The sequence below is a fragment of the Octopus sinensis genome, linkage group LG2 (assembly GCF_006345805.1).
Source record: "Octopus sinensis linkage group LG2, ASM634580v1, whole genome shotgun sequence".
Classification (NCBI taxonomy): domain Eukaryota; kingdom Metazoa; phylum Mollusca; class Cephalopoda; order Octopoda; family Octopodidae; genus Octopus; species Octopus sinensis.
The window spans coordinates 39,577,465-39,597,101 of NC_042998.1; the positions used below are offsets into that span (position 1 = coordinate 39,577,465).

Sequence of the window (19,637 nt, forward strand, 5' to 3'; positions counted from 1 at the left end):
GCCTAATGCCCTTGTTGCCAACCTTTGCTTTTCAACCAAGGTAAATTTTGTTCCACTGGTATTCAGCTTGAAACTGCCAAGCTGCAGCATTCTTTCTGTGATGTAAAGGAACTTACTGCTGCTCAGAGGTTATGGCAAGACACACATACACTGTAGGCTGACATACTGTTTCTGTTCTATTAAATTTGATTCACTAAGCTTTTGCCAGTTACCTTTATGAAAATGGAGTTAATGTTGATGGGTTTCTGAAGTAAAGACGGGTCACTGGAAATCAAAAGAACTGCTTAAAAATACATTGGAATTGTCTAAAGAAAGAGACAAAATAATGAAGCAATTGATGTGATTCTGTAGCTTTTGCAAATCTGTTGAAATTGTTGCATCAAGGAAAAACAAGGGATCGGATGCCTGAACTAGTTGACTTTCTAAGACTCAAATCCTTTCCTATGTTAAATCATGTGATGGATGAAAAGCTGGCAAACAGGGATCACTTTGCTTTTAATCGACTCTTTTAGAATTTTTAATATAAATTTATGGACTGCTATGTATTGTCATCATCATTATATGTATGCATTTTATAATCTTTTCATATTTTTTTTGTTCTTTGTAGAAAACCTGAATTTGTTGATATTTTTGTAAGGAATATGCCTCGAAAGTTTACAGAGGTGAGTGGTTTTCTCTGTGAGGATCAGTAAATTTATACTGCCAGAAATGGCAGCTATTTCAACTTGGGTTCTTCTGTTAGAGACTTTTGCATCCTGGGATTGAGCTGCAGAGATAAAGGTGGTGAGATGTAAATATGTCCTCAAAGTAGGAGTCTAGAAAAGTGAGTGGGTGGATTGAAGTTGTAAGGGTGCATGAGGAAAATGAGTGATAATTAGAGATGGGAGTCGGGTGGATAGAGTGAAGAATGACCTCCAGATGTTGCATCTCACAGAAATTATGACAAAACAACTGAGATGGTGATTTGTTGTGCACAAGTAAACCTTTCCATTTCAGCAAAATCTAGGTCCTGAAAGTATATCTAGAGTCTGCACACCCAATCTGTATCTGTCAAGCCATCCCAGCAAGTCCCCTTCCTAACACACCCATCCTTCTAACTATTGTACTATTTTCTCAGCAGAACTTCATATATTCCTTCCTTTTTTTGTGCTATGAGTAATCTCACATCTTGAACCCCCTCCCCTTGCCATCCGTCATGCTTCCCCATCATTCCTCAGCATCATGTGTCCACTGGATGCTTGTTTTCCCAGAACATCTTCTCTGCTGTCAATGCTACTTGTTTGAACTCTACACTTCATCTCTGTCTTTGTCACTCTGCATCTTCTGTTTCTTCTACATTTCACCCCCCCCCTCTACCTTCTTACTCAGCCTTCCTCAATTTTCTGCCCCTATTCTCTCTCCACTTTCTTCTATCTTGAGGGCATGTGCCCTGATACTTCATCTCCACCCTCTTTTCTCCTTTTCATGTTGGCCTATCCATACGTCTCCTCTACAGCCAATCACCTGCTCCTGTTTTCTATACTTTGCACAAAGCCACTTTCTTCAATACTGCACCCCAACTCTGTAAAAGAGTCTTGTCTTGTGAGTTACTTGGTGGCCCCACTAGTGTTTATGCTGTGAAGAAAAGTACTTGGTGTTTAGAAGGTCAAGCCACAGAAATCTTGCTAAAGCAGACACTAGAGACCAACATGGGCCTTGAACCATTTGTTAATGACTCTGTTAATAAATTCTCTTTACAAACTGCATGGTTTTGGGTTCAGTCCTGCTGCATGGTACCTTGTGCAAGTGTCTTCTACTATGGCCTTGGCTGATCAAAGCCTTGTGAGTGGATTTGGTAGATGGAAACTGAAAGAAGCCCAATGTGTGTGTTTGAGAGTATTTTGTGTTGGTATCCTGTCGATTGAGAGTGCCATCATAATGGGAATGGTACCAAATATATTTAAGAGTCTTTGAAAACGTATCCAGACAAGTGGAAATACTACCTTGGAAACAGGTGAGGAAGGGCATTCAGCAGGGTTAAACCTGACTTGACAAGGTGTCTAACCCATTGCAAGCATGATGCTTAATGTACACATGAATGGTTAGTGTTAGGATGGGCAGCCAGATGTAAAAACCATGCCAAAGTAGACAGTGAAGCTTGGCACAGTCCTCTGCTACCAGCTCCTGTCAAACCATGCTAGCATGGAAGATGGACATCATTTAACGTCCACTCTCTATGCTGGCATAGGTTGGACAGTTTGACACGGAGCTGGTTAGCATAGCTGTCTTGTTGTAGCATGGTTTCTACAGCTGGATGCCCTTCCTCATACCAATGACTTACCATATATATTAAGTGAATATTACTCTTACCAACATATTCATCATCATCATCATTTTACAACTGTTTTCAGTGTGATATTGAATGTGGTTTGACTGGATTCAATGTGTCAGAGGACCGTGTCTGCTTCCATTGTCTCATTTTTGATAGGATTTCTGTGGCTGAATGCCCTTCCTAATGCTAATCATTTACAGATTATACTAGGTGCTTCTTTTGGAGCACCATCATTCTGGGGTTCACCTTTATACATTTTAAACTATGCCTGTGTGTATTTGTCTGTGTTCCATCCCTTCATCTTGAGTGATGTTTTGAATATAAGAATGGTAGTCTTAATACACCAACTCATTTGTCCTATAGATTAACTAAAATATTCAGATAATGCTGTATGTTATGGATTTCTACATTTTTTTCTTCCCTTCTTTTACAGGATGGCTTACGAGCACTATTTTCTAAGGCTGGCTATGTACACAGGGTAAAAATATGTCCTGGTAAAAATGGCAAGCCTCCTTATGGGTAGGTTTATAAATTATTTTATTTTAATGAATGATGTTATTTATGAATTGTCATCCTCGTTGGCAGATTTCTTGGAAATCTACTTTATTGACTGTTCCTTAATCTGTCAGGATGTTGGAAAAGGTTTACCAATTGATTTTCCCATTAACCCTTTTGGCACCAACCCTCCTGGCACTTCTATTAATCCTATCATATGATATTAAAGTGATCTAAATTAAGATTTGCCATCAAAACTTCAACATAATGATTATTTTAGTTAATTAAAACCAAAGGCAATGCATTTCAATAGAAATATAACAAAAGTGTTCTTGGAAGTTGTCTATATGCAGTCACTTCAAGAATACGTTTGGTGAGCTAGTAGTCTAAAAGATTGCAGTTTCAATGTCGTTAGTTATGCTTCCCACATTGTAATCTGATGAAGTATACTCTTTTAATCAGATTCTATGTCTATAGAAGTTCAAATTTATCAGTACTGTAGATGGATGGTTTTACCTTATAGAAATGTCTTTCAGCTTCCTTAACCCCTTTCTCCAGATTCTCTTCAAGTTCATTTCCACCTTATACTGAGGTAATTGTGTGTCTGTTCAGTAGGAAAGAACCCATTGGTGTTTTTGCTGTTTTTTCAAGTGGATATGTAGTCTCTAGCTTGCATGTTTGCCTGATTAGTACTGGTTGAGGTGAAAGTAATCAGTAGAATCCCTTGAAACTAGGCTAGTACTAGCTGAAGCTACTAAATGTACTATAATTACAATAAGAATTTCCTGATATTGAAATGCATTCCTCAAATGGTGTCCTAAATGAATACAAAGTGTTTCTTAACTTCATTTAGCATTACATTTGGGGTGAATGAGTAATATGTCGACTTTGTTTATGCATTTTGTCCTACTGAAACCCTATATTAAATTCTTTTAGAGTTCTTTTCCTGCAGATGTTCCATAAACTGTACCAGTCTGACTACAACACATACAGACATCTTTTCTTTCAACTAAATATTTTTTCACTGGTTTTAGTCAAAATTTAAGAATGGAAAACAAAATGAACCTGGGAAGGATTCACACCTATCACCATGAGAGATAGATAAACGCCACAAGCTTCTACATTTAGAGAATTTCCAAGGAAGCATGGTCAAGTAGGCTCTTATGATGATGACATGGCAGTGCATGCTAACAAAACATCATATACCTTTCTGTTGCTGATTAGGGTAGTGAATTATAGCCCCTACATGATATCTTCATATAGATAAGCTACTTTTCTCTGTCCCTTCTATACTTTTAATCTTCCAACTGGCACAAAGCCCCTCAGTACTACTCTCCACTCCCAGTTTAGAGGTTTTGTCTTGCAAGGTGCTCGGTGACCCTGTTGTTACTGATGCCATGTAAAAAGCATCCAGTACACTCTGGTTGGCATTAGGAAGGGCATCCAGCTGTAGAAACCATGTCAGACCAGATAATGGAACCTGATATGTCAAACCATCCTACCCATGCCAGCATGAAAAACGGATGTAAAATGATGATGATGATCGTGACTAGATGATTTCAGAGTTGTATATAACACTGTGAGATTGTTGTAATTTGAACTGGAAGTCCCGACATTGTCTGTTTAGATGAGATGCAACTGTTAAGGCATTTGTAGCAAGCATGTCTACCCGGCTATTCAGTTTTAAATTATATCAAATGGGCATATTTTGGCATTGTCAACATTTGATCATGTGAATAGGGTTGAAGTAAATCTGTTGCAAAGATCGGATGGTCTTAACTAGCCAATCGGTTATTTGAGCAACAGTTTTTATCCCAGCACAGAAAACTCTCTTCCTGCCCAGCAATCATTATATATAATGTCCCTCACACATTAGAAGAGGAGAAGGAGAGAGAGAGACAAGATCACAGCAACCAAGCAGATATCTTCCTGTTCATTTCTGTTGCTGATTCTGCCCAGCACACAAAACTAAGTCATGAACATGCTACAGAATTTCAACTATGACACAACTTCCACTGTTCCAGATATAGTTAGTTAAAATTACCAAACCAGTTACTTTGCAATATGTAAGACATTTGCCATGTTTGTTTACAACAGGTTGTATAATGGTGAGCTGGCAGAAATGTTAACGCACCAGGCAAAATGCTTAGCAGTACTTTGTCTGTCTTTATGTTAGTTCAAATTCCGCTGTGGTCGGCTTTGCTTTTCATCCTTTCAGGGTTGATAAATTAAGTACCAGTTGAGTCCTGGGGGTCGATCTAATTGACTGGCTCCCTCCCCTAAATTTCGAGCCTTATACCTAGAGCAGAAAAGGATATGTAAGACATTTGCCATGTATTTTTATAATGGGTTGTAATGAATAACAGTTGCATTGAATTTACCTTGTTCTCCTTGACATTTGTTCATCTATGGCCACTCCAGGCACACAGACTATTTAATGCATAACCAACACACAGCTACATCAAGATGAAGCAGCCACAGTTAACTTAACCAAAACTCATAATCAATAACCAACCTTGTTCTACATGTAAGCAATAATAAATGTTTGCGTTTTATTTCTATTTTATTTATTTTCAGTTTTGTAACATATGCTCAGCTCAATGAGGCAGAAGTTGCAATATCAAAATTTAACAATTTGAAAATAGCTGGTGATGAGCCATTAAATGTTAAGCTTTCTTTCAAAGATGAGAAGAGGATCAATCAACAGAAATTGGTTAGTGTTCCATATTAGTTTTGTTTTCCATTTCACTGTTCTGACTGAGGTGGTGTTGTTTATTGGAAGTCTTGTTATTGAAGTAAAAGGGGGAGGATGGAAAAAGAAATTTACTCAGTATATTTCACTTTCACTATTATCATCGTTTAATATCCGCTTTCCATGCTGGCATGGGTTGGATGGTTTGACTGAGGACTGACAAGCCAGGAGGCTGCTCCAATCTGATCTAGCAAGGTTTCTGCCGCTGGATACCCTTCCTAACATCAATCACTCTGAGAGTGCAGTGGGTACTTTTTACTTGCCATTGGCACGAGGGCCAGTTAGGCGGCAACTGGCATCGGCCACTCTCGAATGATGCTTTTTAAGTGCCACTGTTGCGGGGGCCAGTCAGTCAGCACTGACAGTGATCACGCTCGAATGGTGCATTTTGTGTGCCACCAGCACAGGAGCCAAGTTTTCATTTATATAATGGGGCCAAGATGCTAAATAAATTTTTCATTCTTTGTGCATTATGGGGACTATCATTACTCTTTTTTTTGCTTGAGAGGTTCATGATTAAATGCATTAAACTTTAGTTTTGGTATTTAAACTCCATTTCATCACATGGCTCTAAATATATTGTTCAGAAAAGCAAATAACTGGAATTATAATTCTCCAAATAACAGAAGTTTGAGTCATTTTCTGTGAAACTCCTATTTACTGATCTTAACTCTCTTAGCAGCGTCTGTGGAAATAAAACTTTGAATCATGTGTGGGAAAGAAAAGCGGTCTGCAAGAAAAAGAAAACCAAATTCCATGTGGTATAATGCATGAAAGGTGTAATGGAATTGAAGTCTAGTTGATAGTGAATAAAAATTTCAATTCTTGATGCACAAGAGTAGTTGGCAGTCAGCACTGGTAAAATAAATTCCTTGCAATGCTGAGAAGAGTGTATAGAAGTAGTTTAATAGCTTCTGGTACACAGAGGTGAAGGTTGATTGCAAAACTTTCAAAACCATACAAGGAAGTAAAATGGTCATATAATGATAATGGTTTTTGGTTATACTAATCTAGAAATTGGGGTTTATGGTTCTTTTATGTCCTATAACTTAGCATTTTGATAAATGGAGTTCATTGAAATAAGTTGTGGGTTGATAAGATTTTCTAAATCTCTCGATGTATCAGTCAATGAATCGTCATCGTTTTAAGTTTACTTTTCCTTGGTTACATGGCTTGGCAACCTCGTGAAGTATTAGAAATGAATGACAAGGTTAGTGTGATGGAGATGCTTGTTCATAACCTTCCCATATATGGTTGGCTTTAGGTTTTTGCCTCCCAATTGCTCTTGCAACACAAAAATTATCTAAGGTTTCTTTCTTTCATAGAAAGTTATAAAGACAGCCCACCCCCTTGCAAAATACAATCCTGCAAACTGTATTGGGGAGTTTTTTTATTTGTTCATCTTACTGGATGTTTACTATTCCTGATGTTGGCAACTTTGCTGTAGCTCTTGTCATTTTTTTCCCCTCTAGATGCAGTGAGATGTCATTTCACAAACATTTGATTTTTTATTATATATACCAAAAAAAGCAACCCTTTTCTATTTGCAGTCATGCTTGAAAGTTTGACCAAAATAAAATACTAATTAGAAAATCCTGGTTATTGTACAAGCATGATAATTTTCATGCTGAGATTTTTGCTTTATGTACAGAAGTGAATTTGCTGTCTTCCTGACACGATTTCCAATCTACCATATGCTTATTCTGTGGGTTTGCTTCATGTATATTGCCACAGACAGATTTTCAAGTTTTACTTGCTTGTTTTCAGAATATATTCCTCCCCATTATTGTTATTGCCGTCCAAGTTGTTTTCACTTCCTTTGAGTTTCTACTATAAAATCTAGAAACATTGGTATCCATTTTACAAAATGATGGAAGGTTACAGCAATATGAGAAAAGGAATATGGATAAATAGTCCCACACCTTAATTTAAAAACTATGTCAACATAATTCCTATTATCACTAGATTAGTAGCATGATTTATATCAATATTTTTATTTAAATATGACTAATGAAGTGGTTTTGAGCTGGTTGGTAATAGTGGAGCAAGGGCAATGTTGAGTAGGGAAGAGTTACTTTTTGAATCCTTGAGATTTGGGAAAGGAACACAACTATCTTTGTTCTTCTTTTATCCTCTAACCTCTCACCTAACACACTGCCACTTCCCTTGATTCCACTCCCTCTCTCAGCTGAGAGTTTTTTGTCTTGCAGCTACTTGGCAACCCTGTTGGTGTTGGGATCACATATGAAGCACCCAGTACACTCGAAAGTGGTTGGCATTAGGAAGGGTATCCAGTTATGGAAACTATGCCAAAAACAGACAAAACCTGGTTCAGCACTCTGGCTTACAAGCTTCTGTCAAACCATCCAACCCATGCCAGCATGGAAAACGGATGTTTAACGGTGATGATTAGATTTGAACCCCTATCTTGTAAACATCTTGGTTTAAATGTTTCTAAGTATTTACTAAGATATGTAGATCTGAATCTTATTTATTCTTCTTATGCTTATGACTTCATTCATTTTGAAGAAAGAAGCTCATCATGCATGCATGATCATTAAATGCCCACCTGGATGAGTTAAGTGAATTCAATGAAGCATTTTTGTGGATGGCTGGATGTCTTTCTTGTTGCCAACCCTCATTCTTCCATTACTCAACCAACACATTGCAAAAATTCCCCATGTTTTGTTTACTGTTTTTACTATCTTTTTAATATACCATTTTCATAAATTTTATCTTATTTTCAGCAAGAATCTGCATTCTTCAAAAACGTTCACTCTAGGATTGACTCTTCTAATGAAAGTGATTCTGAGGTAAGAGGGTTTATCATTTATATTTGTTAGAAACTATACAAGGAAATGTCTTGTGTCTTACAAAATACACTCCTCGTGTTTCAATTAAATTCTAAAATAATCGTGAATTTAGACTGGCTTAATAAAACAACTCTTTTATTTATCAATATATTAATGTGATTGCAAACTTATATATATTCACACACAATATTCCTAAAGGTTTTCAGATTTCTTCCTTCCAAGCATGTGGGGAAGCCTCAAAATATTGTTTTCTTCCTCTTTGTTTATGTTCTGCATAACAATTTATTTCTGCAGTAATCGATTCCGGGGGGAAAAGTAACCCCCCCCCCCAGTAATCTAATGGTTTTGTTTTCTTGCAAAAAGACTAGTCAGGTCATAACCCGTGGGCCCTACCTGGGACGTAGTCAGTCCACCTGTACATACCTTCCTTCTTGTGACACTTGTGAAGACCTGCTGAGGCAAGTGAAAATCAAATCAAATCAAAACAAATCAAAATAGATGAACATCAATGGAATTTGTATCCTTGTGGTACCAGTGCCGGTGGCACACAAGAATCCATCCGAACGTGGCCGTAGTCAGTACCGCTTGTGGTGCCGGTGGCACACAAGAATCCATCCGAACGTGGCCGTAGTCAGTACCGCATCACTCGCCATCGTGCTGTGGGCACATAACAAACACCATCCGGTCGTGGCCGTTCGCCAGCCTCATCTAGCACCTGTGTCGGTGGCACATAAAAAGTAGTCAGTACCGCTTGTGGTACCAGTGCCGGTGGCACACAAGAATCCATCCGAACATGGCCGTAGTCAGTACCGCATCACTGGCCATCGTGCTGTGGGCTCATAACAAACACCATCCGGTCGTGGCCGTTCGCCAGCCTCATCTAGCACCTGTGTCGGTGGCACATAAAAACACCTTCCGAAGACCCGGCAAGACTAGTCAGGCCATAAACCATGGCCCCTACCTGGGACGTAGTCAGTCCACCTGTGCATACCTTCCTCCTTGTGATACTTGTGAAGGCCTGTTGAGGCAAGTGAAAATCAAAATCAAAATCAAATCAAAACAAATCAAAATAGATGAACATCAATGGAATCTGTATCTTTGTGGTACCAGTGCCGGTGGCACACACTTTGTGGTACCAGTGCCGGTGGCACACAAGAGAACCATCCGAACGTGGCCGTAGCCAGTTCCGCATCGACCGGCCTCCGTGCTGTGGGCACGTAACAAACACCATCCGATCATGGCCGTTCGCCAGCCTCATCTGGCACCTGTGTCGGTGGCACATAAAAACACCTTCCGAAGACCGGCAAGACTAGTCAGTCCACCTGTGCATACCTTCCTTCTTGTGACACTTGTGAAGACCGGTTGAGGCAAGTGAAAATCAAATCAAATCAAAATAGACAAAATAGATGAACATCAATGGAATTTGTATCTTGTGGTACCAGTGCTTGTGGCACACAAGAAAATCCATCAGTGCCGTAGTCAGTGCGGTGGGCACATGACAAACACCATCCGATCGTGGCTGTTCGCCAGCCTCATCTAGCACCTGTGTCGGTGGCACATAAAAACACCATCCGAAGACCCGGCAAGACTAGTCAGGCCATAACCCATGGCCCCTACCTGGGACGTAGTCAGTCCACCTGTGCATACCTTCCTTCTTGTGACACTTGTGAAGACCTGTTGAGGCAAGTGAAAATCAAAACAAATCAAAATAGATGAACATCAATGGAATTTGTATCTTTGTGGTACCAGTGCCCGTGGCACATAAGAAAACCATCCGAACGTGGCCGTGGCCAGTACCGCATCGACTGGCCTCTGTGCTGTGGGCACGTAACAAGCACCATCCGATCGTGGCCGTTTGCCAGCCTCATCTGGCACCTGTGTCGGTGGCACATAAAAACACCATCCGAGCATGGCCGTCTGCCAGCCTCGTCTGGCACCTGTGTCGGTGGCACATAAAAACACCATCCGAGCGTGGCCGTCTGCCAGCCTCGTCTGGCACCTGTGTCGGTGGCACATAAAAAACACCATCCGAGCGTGGCCGTCTGCCAGCCTCGTCTGGCACCTGTGTCGGTGGCACATAAAAAACACCATCCGAGCATGGCCGTTTGCCAGCCTCGTCTGGCACCTGTGTCGGTGGCACATAAAATCACCCACTACACTCTCGGAGTGGTTGGCGTTAGGAAGGGCATCCAGCTGTAGAAACACTGCCAGATCTGACTGGACTGGTGCAGCTTTCGGGCTCCCCAGACCCCAGTTGAACCGTCCAACCCATGCTAGCATGGAAAGCGGACGTTAAATGATGATGATGATGATGATGACTGCGACTGTCTAATATCTCCCTAAAAATAACTAACGAAAAGAGTTTTTAAATTCTTACTATAATCAGGTATCCCCCCCCCACTTCCCACTTTCTGAACTATTAGAATTGCTTCACTTTGGAAAAAAAAGTAAATAACCACATACGTGGGTTTTATGTTTGCTTGACAATATGAAACTGGTATCCAGTTTTCATTCATAGTGAAACACTTCAAAAAATTGTAATGGGGAAAAAAAAATTTTCTAAAATTCACAGCACTCACATGTAAAATAATGTCTGACTCAGTGTGACTTGGTTGTTTACGTGTTTTCACGAATATACTAATGAGATTTGTGCTGAAATTCTAACTTAAATATGAATAGGTCGCTATGGCTGGCTTCAGGTGGGTTGGTATCAAAAGGGTTATTGAATTCCAAGTTTATTACCATCGTTTCTCTGTTTCTTCTTTGCAAGTTGCACATTCCAGTGTAGCTTTAGTCAACTTGGCAGACAAGCTGCTTCTGATTCTTTCATAGTTCTGAGATTAGGGATGTGAAGTGACCTCCAACTATTAAAATTCTTCATATGAACTGGAAGCATTCTTGGTGCTTCAATTTGTTAGGCAATCAGAGGAGATCTTTCAAAAGCTGGGGTTCTTCTTTTTTTGCATAAGAATTCAACTCCACACTGCAAGCCAGAAAACTATCTGACAATTCAGCTGTGTTTCCACTGCCTATGCTGGTGAATTATAGCAGCCACAGTGCTGTTTTTAGTTAGGTATACTTGGCTGTGCCTTGGATACATTTTCCTGTTGGATAAGATGGTACTTCATCAGTGGCATAGCTGTGTCATTTAATTACAACTGATTTTGGTATCTGATTCCATTGTGTGGGACTTTGGGCAAATGTCTTCTGCTGTAGCCTTGGGTTGGCCAGTGTCTTATGAGTAAAATTTGAAAGATAGAAATAGTATAGAAGGCTGTTTGTGTGTTTGTACAGGGTGTGCAAAAGGCAGCTGAAACAAACCATAGCAATGACTGTATACCAGGAATAGGTGGTCCCTGCCTATCACCATGTCTAGGATGGTAGCACTTGATTCCTTGGCACCATGAAGTTGACGACTACTTCTAACAGTTTCTCTGATACACTGTGCAAGGGGCTCAAATTAAAGAGTGTAAAGGTCAGAAAAACCAAACAAATTTCCCCAGTTCTTGCCAGGCATGAACTTGCACTTAATGTTTTGGTTTTGCAGAAGCTGCATTGGTGCTCCCTGGGAAGAGAGGAGTTGGAGCTTTTGCAGAATGACATTGTGGCTGTCTTGTCCCCATTGCCTTTGGATATTTGAGGTGAATACAGTAGAAAGAGAGTTGGTTGGGTCAGAGAAGTTAACTGTTTGTTTTGTTTTGTTTTTTTAATAATGAGAAACATTGTAATGTACTTCAAAATGCCAGGATGTTCCTGGAAAGTGAAAGACTGAACATTTTAGTGAGGATAGGAACAGGTTCTGAGGCACATTGCCAGGGCTTGTGATCATGTTGATTTGGTGGGCCATGTGATAGATAAAGGCATTTTTTGCAGGTTACATTATGTTCCAGCAGGAGTTGCACTGCTTGGTAACCCTAACCCTCACAGAAGTGGGGAAGATTTTCCAGGTATTGATGGCCTTGTTTTTACTTGCACAGCTCTGAGTGGATAACATTATGGGGCTTGGAACATTTAGGTTTTGTTGAGGATACGTCTAATGAGTAGCTTCAGCCACCTGAGTAGCTGTTTCTGATGAATTAGGAGTGAGGCTTGTCTGCTGCCAGGGATAACTGGAATAAATCTACTGGAGCTTCAATCAGCCCATAGGATCGGGGAATGAGGATGGTGTGCCGTGTTGGGCATTTTTAATGAGGCAGTAGTAGGATGGTGCAATAAGTGCATCAGACAGGGTTTGGTAGAGAGGCATGGTTTTGAGATGGGAGAGCAATGGTGACTGTGTGCTAGGATGGGAATAAGATGAAATGAAGAATGAGTAATAGTAAAAGATTTGGCTTCTCAGCAGCACCATCGTTACAGGATGAATGGGAGAGTCATTGAGAGTGATGACTTTGAATGGAGGAGGATATCTAGTCAAAGACTTATACCTCCTCTTCCATTGGTGGTTTGACAAGTTGAGAGAGTGATAGAGGGGCCAGATGTGAGATAGACTTTGAAGCTGAGTAACTGAAACGAGTTGATTGCTACCATCTTCTTTTGGAGTGAATTTAAGTGTTTGTATCTTGGACAGTGGACATGGGTTGTAAAAGTTGCAAAACTTGTGGTTTGTTTGTAAGAAGTGATGTGTCAGATCCAGTTTGGGGAGAATTTCTAGATTATTGGTTTGCATAACATCATGCATGTGAGTATTTATTGTTTCAATGGGCTTCAAAATCAGCATTTCTCATGAGCTTCTAACAATTTCAATTTCTTTCTTTCCAGGACAACTACTCAGATTCAGAAACAAGGTAAGGAGGAGATTTTATTTATCTGAGAGGATATCAGCCGTGATGTCTCTGAATTTACTTTTTTAAAAATTTTTGTTACCTTTAACTTGTTAATTACTGGAAAGTGCCATGTTTACAAAGTGAATTTTGGGACGAAATGTTCTTTTGTATTTATTGTTTTTGCATATTCTGGGTTAACAATTAAGAGTATAAAACTGAAATTTATTAGATTGGCATACTTTCATTGTAAGAATCTTGAAATTCTTTTGTGATTTTCTCTTTCATCCATTCAGAACATTGACTATGGAGTCACTTCATGGAAAGTAAAAAGTTGTTAGTTTTTACCTCTTTCTATTGCAATATCAGTAAGAGAATTCTTTTTTGGAACATTGGGTCTTGAAGCACATCACAAAGTTATAAATAATAGCATATAGATATTGGATAGAAAAAGTTGAAGGCTGCCCATTCTTTTGAAAATTTCTAAAATTCTTATGAGATATTGCCTAGCAAAAATGTGAGCCATCTCAATTGATGGAAACGGTGGGGTGGCTTCAGTAATTCTGGTTATTGCAACAGTTTTAATATTTTTGTTTTCTATATGAAAATCTGAGTTTATTTTGGTTAAAAGTTTTGTTTTCCTTTCTGAATACTTTGCTAGAATTAGCAACTGTCTGGAAAAATGGATTTATTGTGATGGAACATTTGATCTTGTTCAAAAGGAAGGTTATCTGTTATAATTGTTCTCTAATATTTCTGGTTAATTTAATTTGATTTTTCTTTTTGATTTTGTTATTCCAGGCCTCGTTATTCCAGGAGTGAAAAATCCAATGATAAATATGCACAGCATTCAATATCCTCAGCATGTATGTATAATTGTTTCATTATTCTATAACTGCAAATATTTGTTTGTGGTTGTGATATTGGGTTATACTTTGGCACAAGACAACAAGATCACACTGTTATAGACTGAACACTTTCTGTTATGTGATCTCAGTTCTTTGAGCCAGTGTGTGTGTGTGTATGTGAGAGAGATTCAGCTGGAAGTATTCAGGCATCAGACCACAACTTGCCACTTGATGTATGGAGGAGAGGGAGAGACAAATTATTTACACCCTATACTTATTCACCATCATTGAATTAGTGAGGTGATGTCTAGCAGTAATATACTGGTGTCAGTTTTATTGGCTGTGTTCCACCTCATTGCAAGCTGTCTTGTACCAGATCACAAAGAATAAGTTACAAGGAAGATTCTTTCTGTTCAAATAAATCTTGTCTTGGGAGGGTCATTATGCCAATAGTAATAAACACATGCACTGTTAGCCAGTCAGTTAAATATCTAACCAGCTAACTAATCAATCATTTGTTTAATGTGTTGGTTAAACAATCAGTTGGTTGTCTGTTTCTCAAAGTCCTTCCATAGCTATTCTCAACCTCTTCAAAGCCTGGCTTGAGTCTGAGAATTATTAATCTCATGCTTGTGTATGTAGATGTATGGTTGCTTACAAAAGAAGAGAAGGGTGAGAGTAAATGAAAAGTGTGTGTGGATTAGCAAAAATTGGTTTACTTTAAATACCTCATTATTTACTTTTGACTGATTGAAATCTTACCACGATTCACTCTTTCTTTATACTATCTTGGTGCATGCATGTGAGTATGTGTACATGCATGTCTGATCTGGGTTTATTTCTGTCTAAAGGTGAGTGGACTTGAATATCAGTAATTGGTATTTTAAATGTGTTGTTCAGGTTTTGGTGAAAGATTTGGTATTCATAAGACATCAGTTCTGGCATGATAATCAAGGTAAAAGGATACCACAGAGAGAATACAGCATGTGTTTTTAAGCCTTTTGACACCTTGCCTGAGACGGCTCCCATCAAATTCCTCGGTGATAGTAGAGTCCAACACTTGCAGTGAGTGTGGAGGCTCTGAGTAGGTGTCATTTTTGTTTAGGATGGAGTGGCGGTGGTGGTGTAGATGCAGTGGTGTTTTCTTGACCCGAGTAATCGTCGAGAGTTTTTGGTTTTTTAAAGAAACAACGCTCTGAAGGTATTCATTTATAGAATTGAAGCAGGTCTAGTGTGTGTAGTTTGGACCCTGTGTTGTGGAGTATGGTTATAGAAGGTTAGGGAGGAACAAAGAATCCTTCTGTCAACATAAACATATGCATTGGCAGCAGGTAGGTCAGCAATACATAGAAAGAAGTGGATGGAGGACAAAGCTCAATCCTGGGTAACTTTGGAGCTGAATGAAAGGAAGACAGAGCTCAGTGGACACATGGTGTGATGGTGCAACCTAAGAGGAAGCTTCTGATTCAAGAGATAAATGGAGCCTGTAGGTGTAGGGTGTTTTTGTAGCTGTTCTTCTGGACACAGGTGAAGAAGGCTTTGCTGATGTCTATGACAACAACATTGCTTTCACTGAACTTATTAAAGTGAGGGCCTGTTGGCGGATGACATTTCAGAGTAGACCTTTAGTGGATCAAGTTATTTGGAAATGGTAAGTAGTGGTGGTCACTGATGGAGGGGACGGATTTAAGGCACTGGAGATGATCATTGTTAATGACTGTTTCTATCACCTGAGAGGGGTTTGAGGTGAAAGCAGTAGAACAATAATTGCCTGGCTCAGTGGGGTTAGGTTTCTGTGGAATGTCAGGGTGTATTTCTGTAGAGAGTGAGAGATTAAAGAGTTTGGTAGATGCAGAAGTCAATTCTGATGGACAACAGAAGGGACACTGTCCGGGCTGGTGATGTTTGTTTGAATCATCTAGCAGCATTTGCACGCTTGGTGTATGGGTAGCATACAGGAAGGGGTAGAATGGTATAGGTTTGAAGGGGACTGAGTAAGGGTATAATGGTTGATGCAAAGTAAGCACCAAAAAGAGAGGTTGTCTCTGCGAGGATTACTGCTTACAAAGCCATCATTATTTGGAAGAGGAGGAAAACTGGACTTGGCAAAGTTGGCGGAGCCTCTGTTGGCAAGTTTGAGATAGGAAAGTGTGAAGGCCATGTGGTGGACATTGCCTCATTTAGAAACCCTTAATTAATAAGGCAGAATCATTAGCATGCCAGGCGAAATGCTTAGTGGCATTTTGTCCGTCTTTATGTTTTGAGTTCAAATTCTGCTGAGATATCAACTTTGTCTTTCATCCTTTCGGGGTCAATTAAATAAATGGGGGTTGATATAATCAGCTAACCACTCCCCTCCAAAAATTTCAGGCTTTATGCCTTTATTATTTAGCTTCAGTTTTATTTATTTTCCAGCAAACCAGTGCCACGTTCCTCTTCCCTCAGATGAAGAACAAAAACCTGAAGCCATTATTTCCATCTATTGACCTTAATCAATTCTTTATGCAGTAATTATTTCTGGCAAGACCAACACTTGATTTACTCAGTTCCACATCCATTTCTACACATTTGTATAGGGAAGATAGTAGATTAGTCAGTTTTTTTGTTAGAATTTCATTGAATTGCAATGAGTTGGCTCTACCTACCTGTCTTGAAAAGTGGTCTGAGAGTACCATGGGGAAATTTTATGCAAAAAGCACATTTAAGTGAACTCCAAGATGAGTGTATCACTCATCTGTCATCTATCCATCAATAAATCAACATTTTTTTTCCAGATTCTTCTCATGAAAAGCAATGTTTTTCAAAAAATAATTCATCAAAAAAAATACAAAAGACTTACTCTCAGCAACGGGAAAAGAATGTCAGAAACTATGGAAATTTGGAAGTTTCTAATGATATGTGGAAATATAAGGATTCAGACGAAGAATCTACAAAATTCAAATCTCCACCAAAGAAAAATTTTTCCAAATCTCCTGCCAAGTCTTTGAATAATTCTCAAGGTTCAGGTAATTCTATTTTGCATTTAATTAGAATTTTTTGCCTAATATTTGTTGAATCATAGCTCAAGAGTAAGGTCTTAAACAATTATTGGGTGATTGGTCTTATCTTGTTTGTCATTAGACTGTAGCCATGATGGGGCAGCATCTTAGATTTAGCTTAGTCATTTCTTAAAGCTTGGTACTTATTCTATAAGTCTCTTGTGTCGAACTGCTAAGTTACACATGTAAATGCATCAATTCTTGTCAAGTGGTGGTTGTGGGGGATAGATACAAAGCACAAACATGATGGGCTTCTTTCAGTTTCCATCTACCAAATCTACTCACAGGACTTTGGTTGGTCCAATGCTATAGTAGAAGACACTTGTCCAAGATGCCATGCGGTGGGACTGAACTCAGAACCTTGTGGTTGGGAAAAGCGCTTCTTACCACACAGCCATGTCTAATTGTCTTATTGACATTTGTTATGTGGAATTTGCATCAGTGTTGTCGGTCTCAAACATTTACTGGAAATAACTACACAATATCGAACCAGCCCGAGACTGCTTGGATTTTACCATTTATGATGTGGTACTCGCTAAACTGAAACATTTTTAGGTCTCTTTTTATGAATGACTCCTAACGAGTCCATCACTACCACTGTGAATGTGTAAGTGCGCAACTGATTGTGTGTATGTGTTTAAGAAAACTAGAATAGTTGAAGTGTTGATATTGTGACATTGATAGATGTGGAGAGAAGCAGGTGTTGAGATATTTGCAGGCCTACCATCACTGAATAATACAACCAACATGGTATTATTGGACCATAGAAAGAGAAAAAATATAATTGTTTTAGGCAGATACACACTTCTTCACTGAGTTACCATTTTGAAACTGGTTAAATGGTGTTCAGCTAAACGGGTAGTATCTTCAAGAAATAGCATCAAAATCTACCTCAAATTATATTCCACTGTCTTATGGAAAAAGAACACAATAGAGAATGTAGACCTAGATACAGTAAATATAAAGGGTTTAATGGGTGTTCATGGTTGGAGAGCTTTTGCTGATTGGCTTGTTAGAGCAGGAGTGACTCTAACTGGCACCCTGGTTGCAATGAATGTGCAAGTGATTTGAACGCTCTACACACACACACACGTGTACCCATAACATAGTTCTCAGGGAGATTCAGCATGATACAGACTGCGATAAGATTGGCCCTTTGAAATACAAGCACTACTCATTTTTGCCTAGTGGGTGGGCTGGAGCATCGTCATCTGCTCAAGGACACAATGTGTGGCCTTATGATTCTGAGCTGAACACACCTGACCATTATGCCACTTGCCTTCACTAGCAGTGACTGGGACAAACAATATTCTCTCCCATTAACTCAGCTGCATGCTGAAGGACAGTTTGCAAATTTCTGATTTTTACATTCACTTTTCTTCCTTAGTAAAATTGGTATGAGTTTTGTTGAAACAGTTTTATATCAGTTGACATTTATAGCTGGGTGTTGTTGCTTCTATTTAGGGAGTGGAACCAGTTTGTCAGTCAGATAGACTCATGTCTAGGATCAAAACAAAACAACTGTACTAAATTTCAGTGAACTCCTGTGATTGGTTGCCCTACACCCTCAGTTCTGACTTTACTCTTCATTACATCTACTCATTACTCCTGAATATGAAAAATTCCGCAACTCTTCTTTCAACTAATCTCAGCTAATAGATGTCAAATGTCTTTGGGTTGTTCTTTGGCTTTTGCTGATCAATGTATTCTTTCTTTTATAATTGTAGATGGTTTTGGAATATTGCAGTTGAAGAACAAGTGTGTAAATTGTGGGAGTGAAGGTGAGATTAAATTTGATATCATTTAATGTCTGTTTTCCCTGCTGGCATGGGTTTGACAGGAGCTGGAGAGCTGCACCAGGCTCCAAGTGTTTTCTTTGGCATGGTTTCTATGACTGGATGCCCTTCCTAATGCCAGCCACTTACGAAGTATACTGAGTGTCTTTTAGTCACATCAATAGGGTTACCAAATAGGTTGCAAGACAAAGACCTTTTATCCAGGAGAGGGAGTGGAAGCAAAGGTGATGGCTGTGTGCCAGGTGAGAAGCGAGGGCCATAATAGCATTTATTATATTGAACTGCATATGATGGATTCTTGTGGTTTGAAAGAAATCTGTCATGTTCTGAAAGAGGTGGTAAAAGTGTATGTGCAATAGAGAGTGAGAGATTCCAATGAAGCTACCAGGACATGCACACATGAATAATTTTGGCACATGTACTTGCACACTGACAATAATTAACTGTGTGTAGACATGTCTGCATGCCATTAGTGTTTTTGTGTTTGCATGTGCCAAGCATGTTGATTACTTTCCTTGATGATATAACATGCACACCTTACAGCAGGTTTCTGTAAAGATTCAATATCTGTCTAACAACAAAGAACTTGTAAATATTTCAACTGAGTTACCAATGACTGAGAGCAAATACAATTGGAATGGTCTGTATCTCAGTATGGAGACAACTGATTGAAAATGTCTAATTGAATTTCATCTATAATTTATTTCTTCTTGTCAAAATAACTCTGATATTAGTGTAAAGAAAGCAACTAGAAATGTGAGATTATTTCTTAACAACCACAACTTTTATGAGAAGGTCTGTGGCCCACAATGGGTCACTAGTTG

At 39.2% G+C, this 19,637-nt stretch overlaps 1 protein-coding gene across 5 annotated transcripts in view; it reads left to right on the forward strand.

Annotated features, from left to right (window-relative positions):
- The window catches only part of LOC115222637 (tudor domain-containing protein 1), a 53,800-nt gene that overhangs the window by 7,937 nt on the left and 26,226 nt on the right, over positions 1–19,637 (forward strand). For 2 of the 5 annotated variants that reach the window (XM_029792954.2, XM_029792963.2), the window contains 8 exons: positions 608–662; positions 2,745–2,830; positions 5,384–5,519; positions 8,306–8,371; positions 13,130–13,155; positions 13,933–13,997; positions 16,754–16,984; positions 18,745–18,798. In XM_029792954.2, coding sequence (XP_029648814.1) covers positions 608–662; positions 2,745–2,830; positions 5,384–5,519; positions 8,306–8,371; positions 13,130–13,155; positions 13,933–13,997; positions 16,754–16,984; positions 18,745–18,798 — 719 coding nt within the window. The remainder of the gene's footprint in view (positions 1–607; positions 663–2,744; positions 2,831–5,383; positions 5,520–8,305; positions 8,372–13,129; positions 13,156–13,932; positions 13,998–16,753; positions 16,985–18,744; positions 18,799–19,637) is intronic. The other 3 variants (XM_036512286.1, XM_036512277.1, XM_036512294.1) reach the window with 3 other exon arrangements.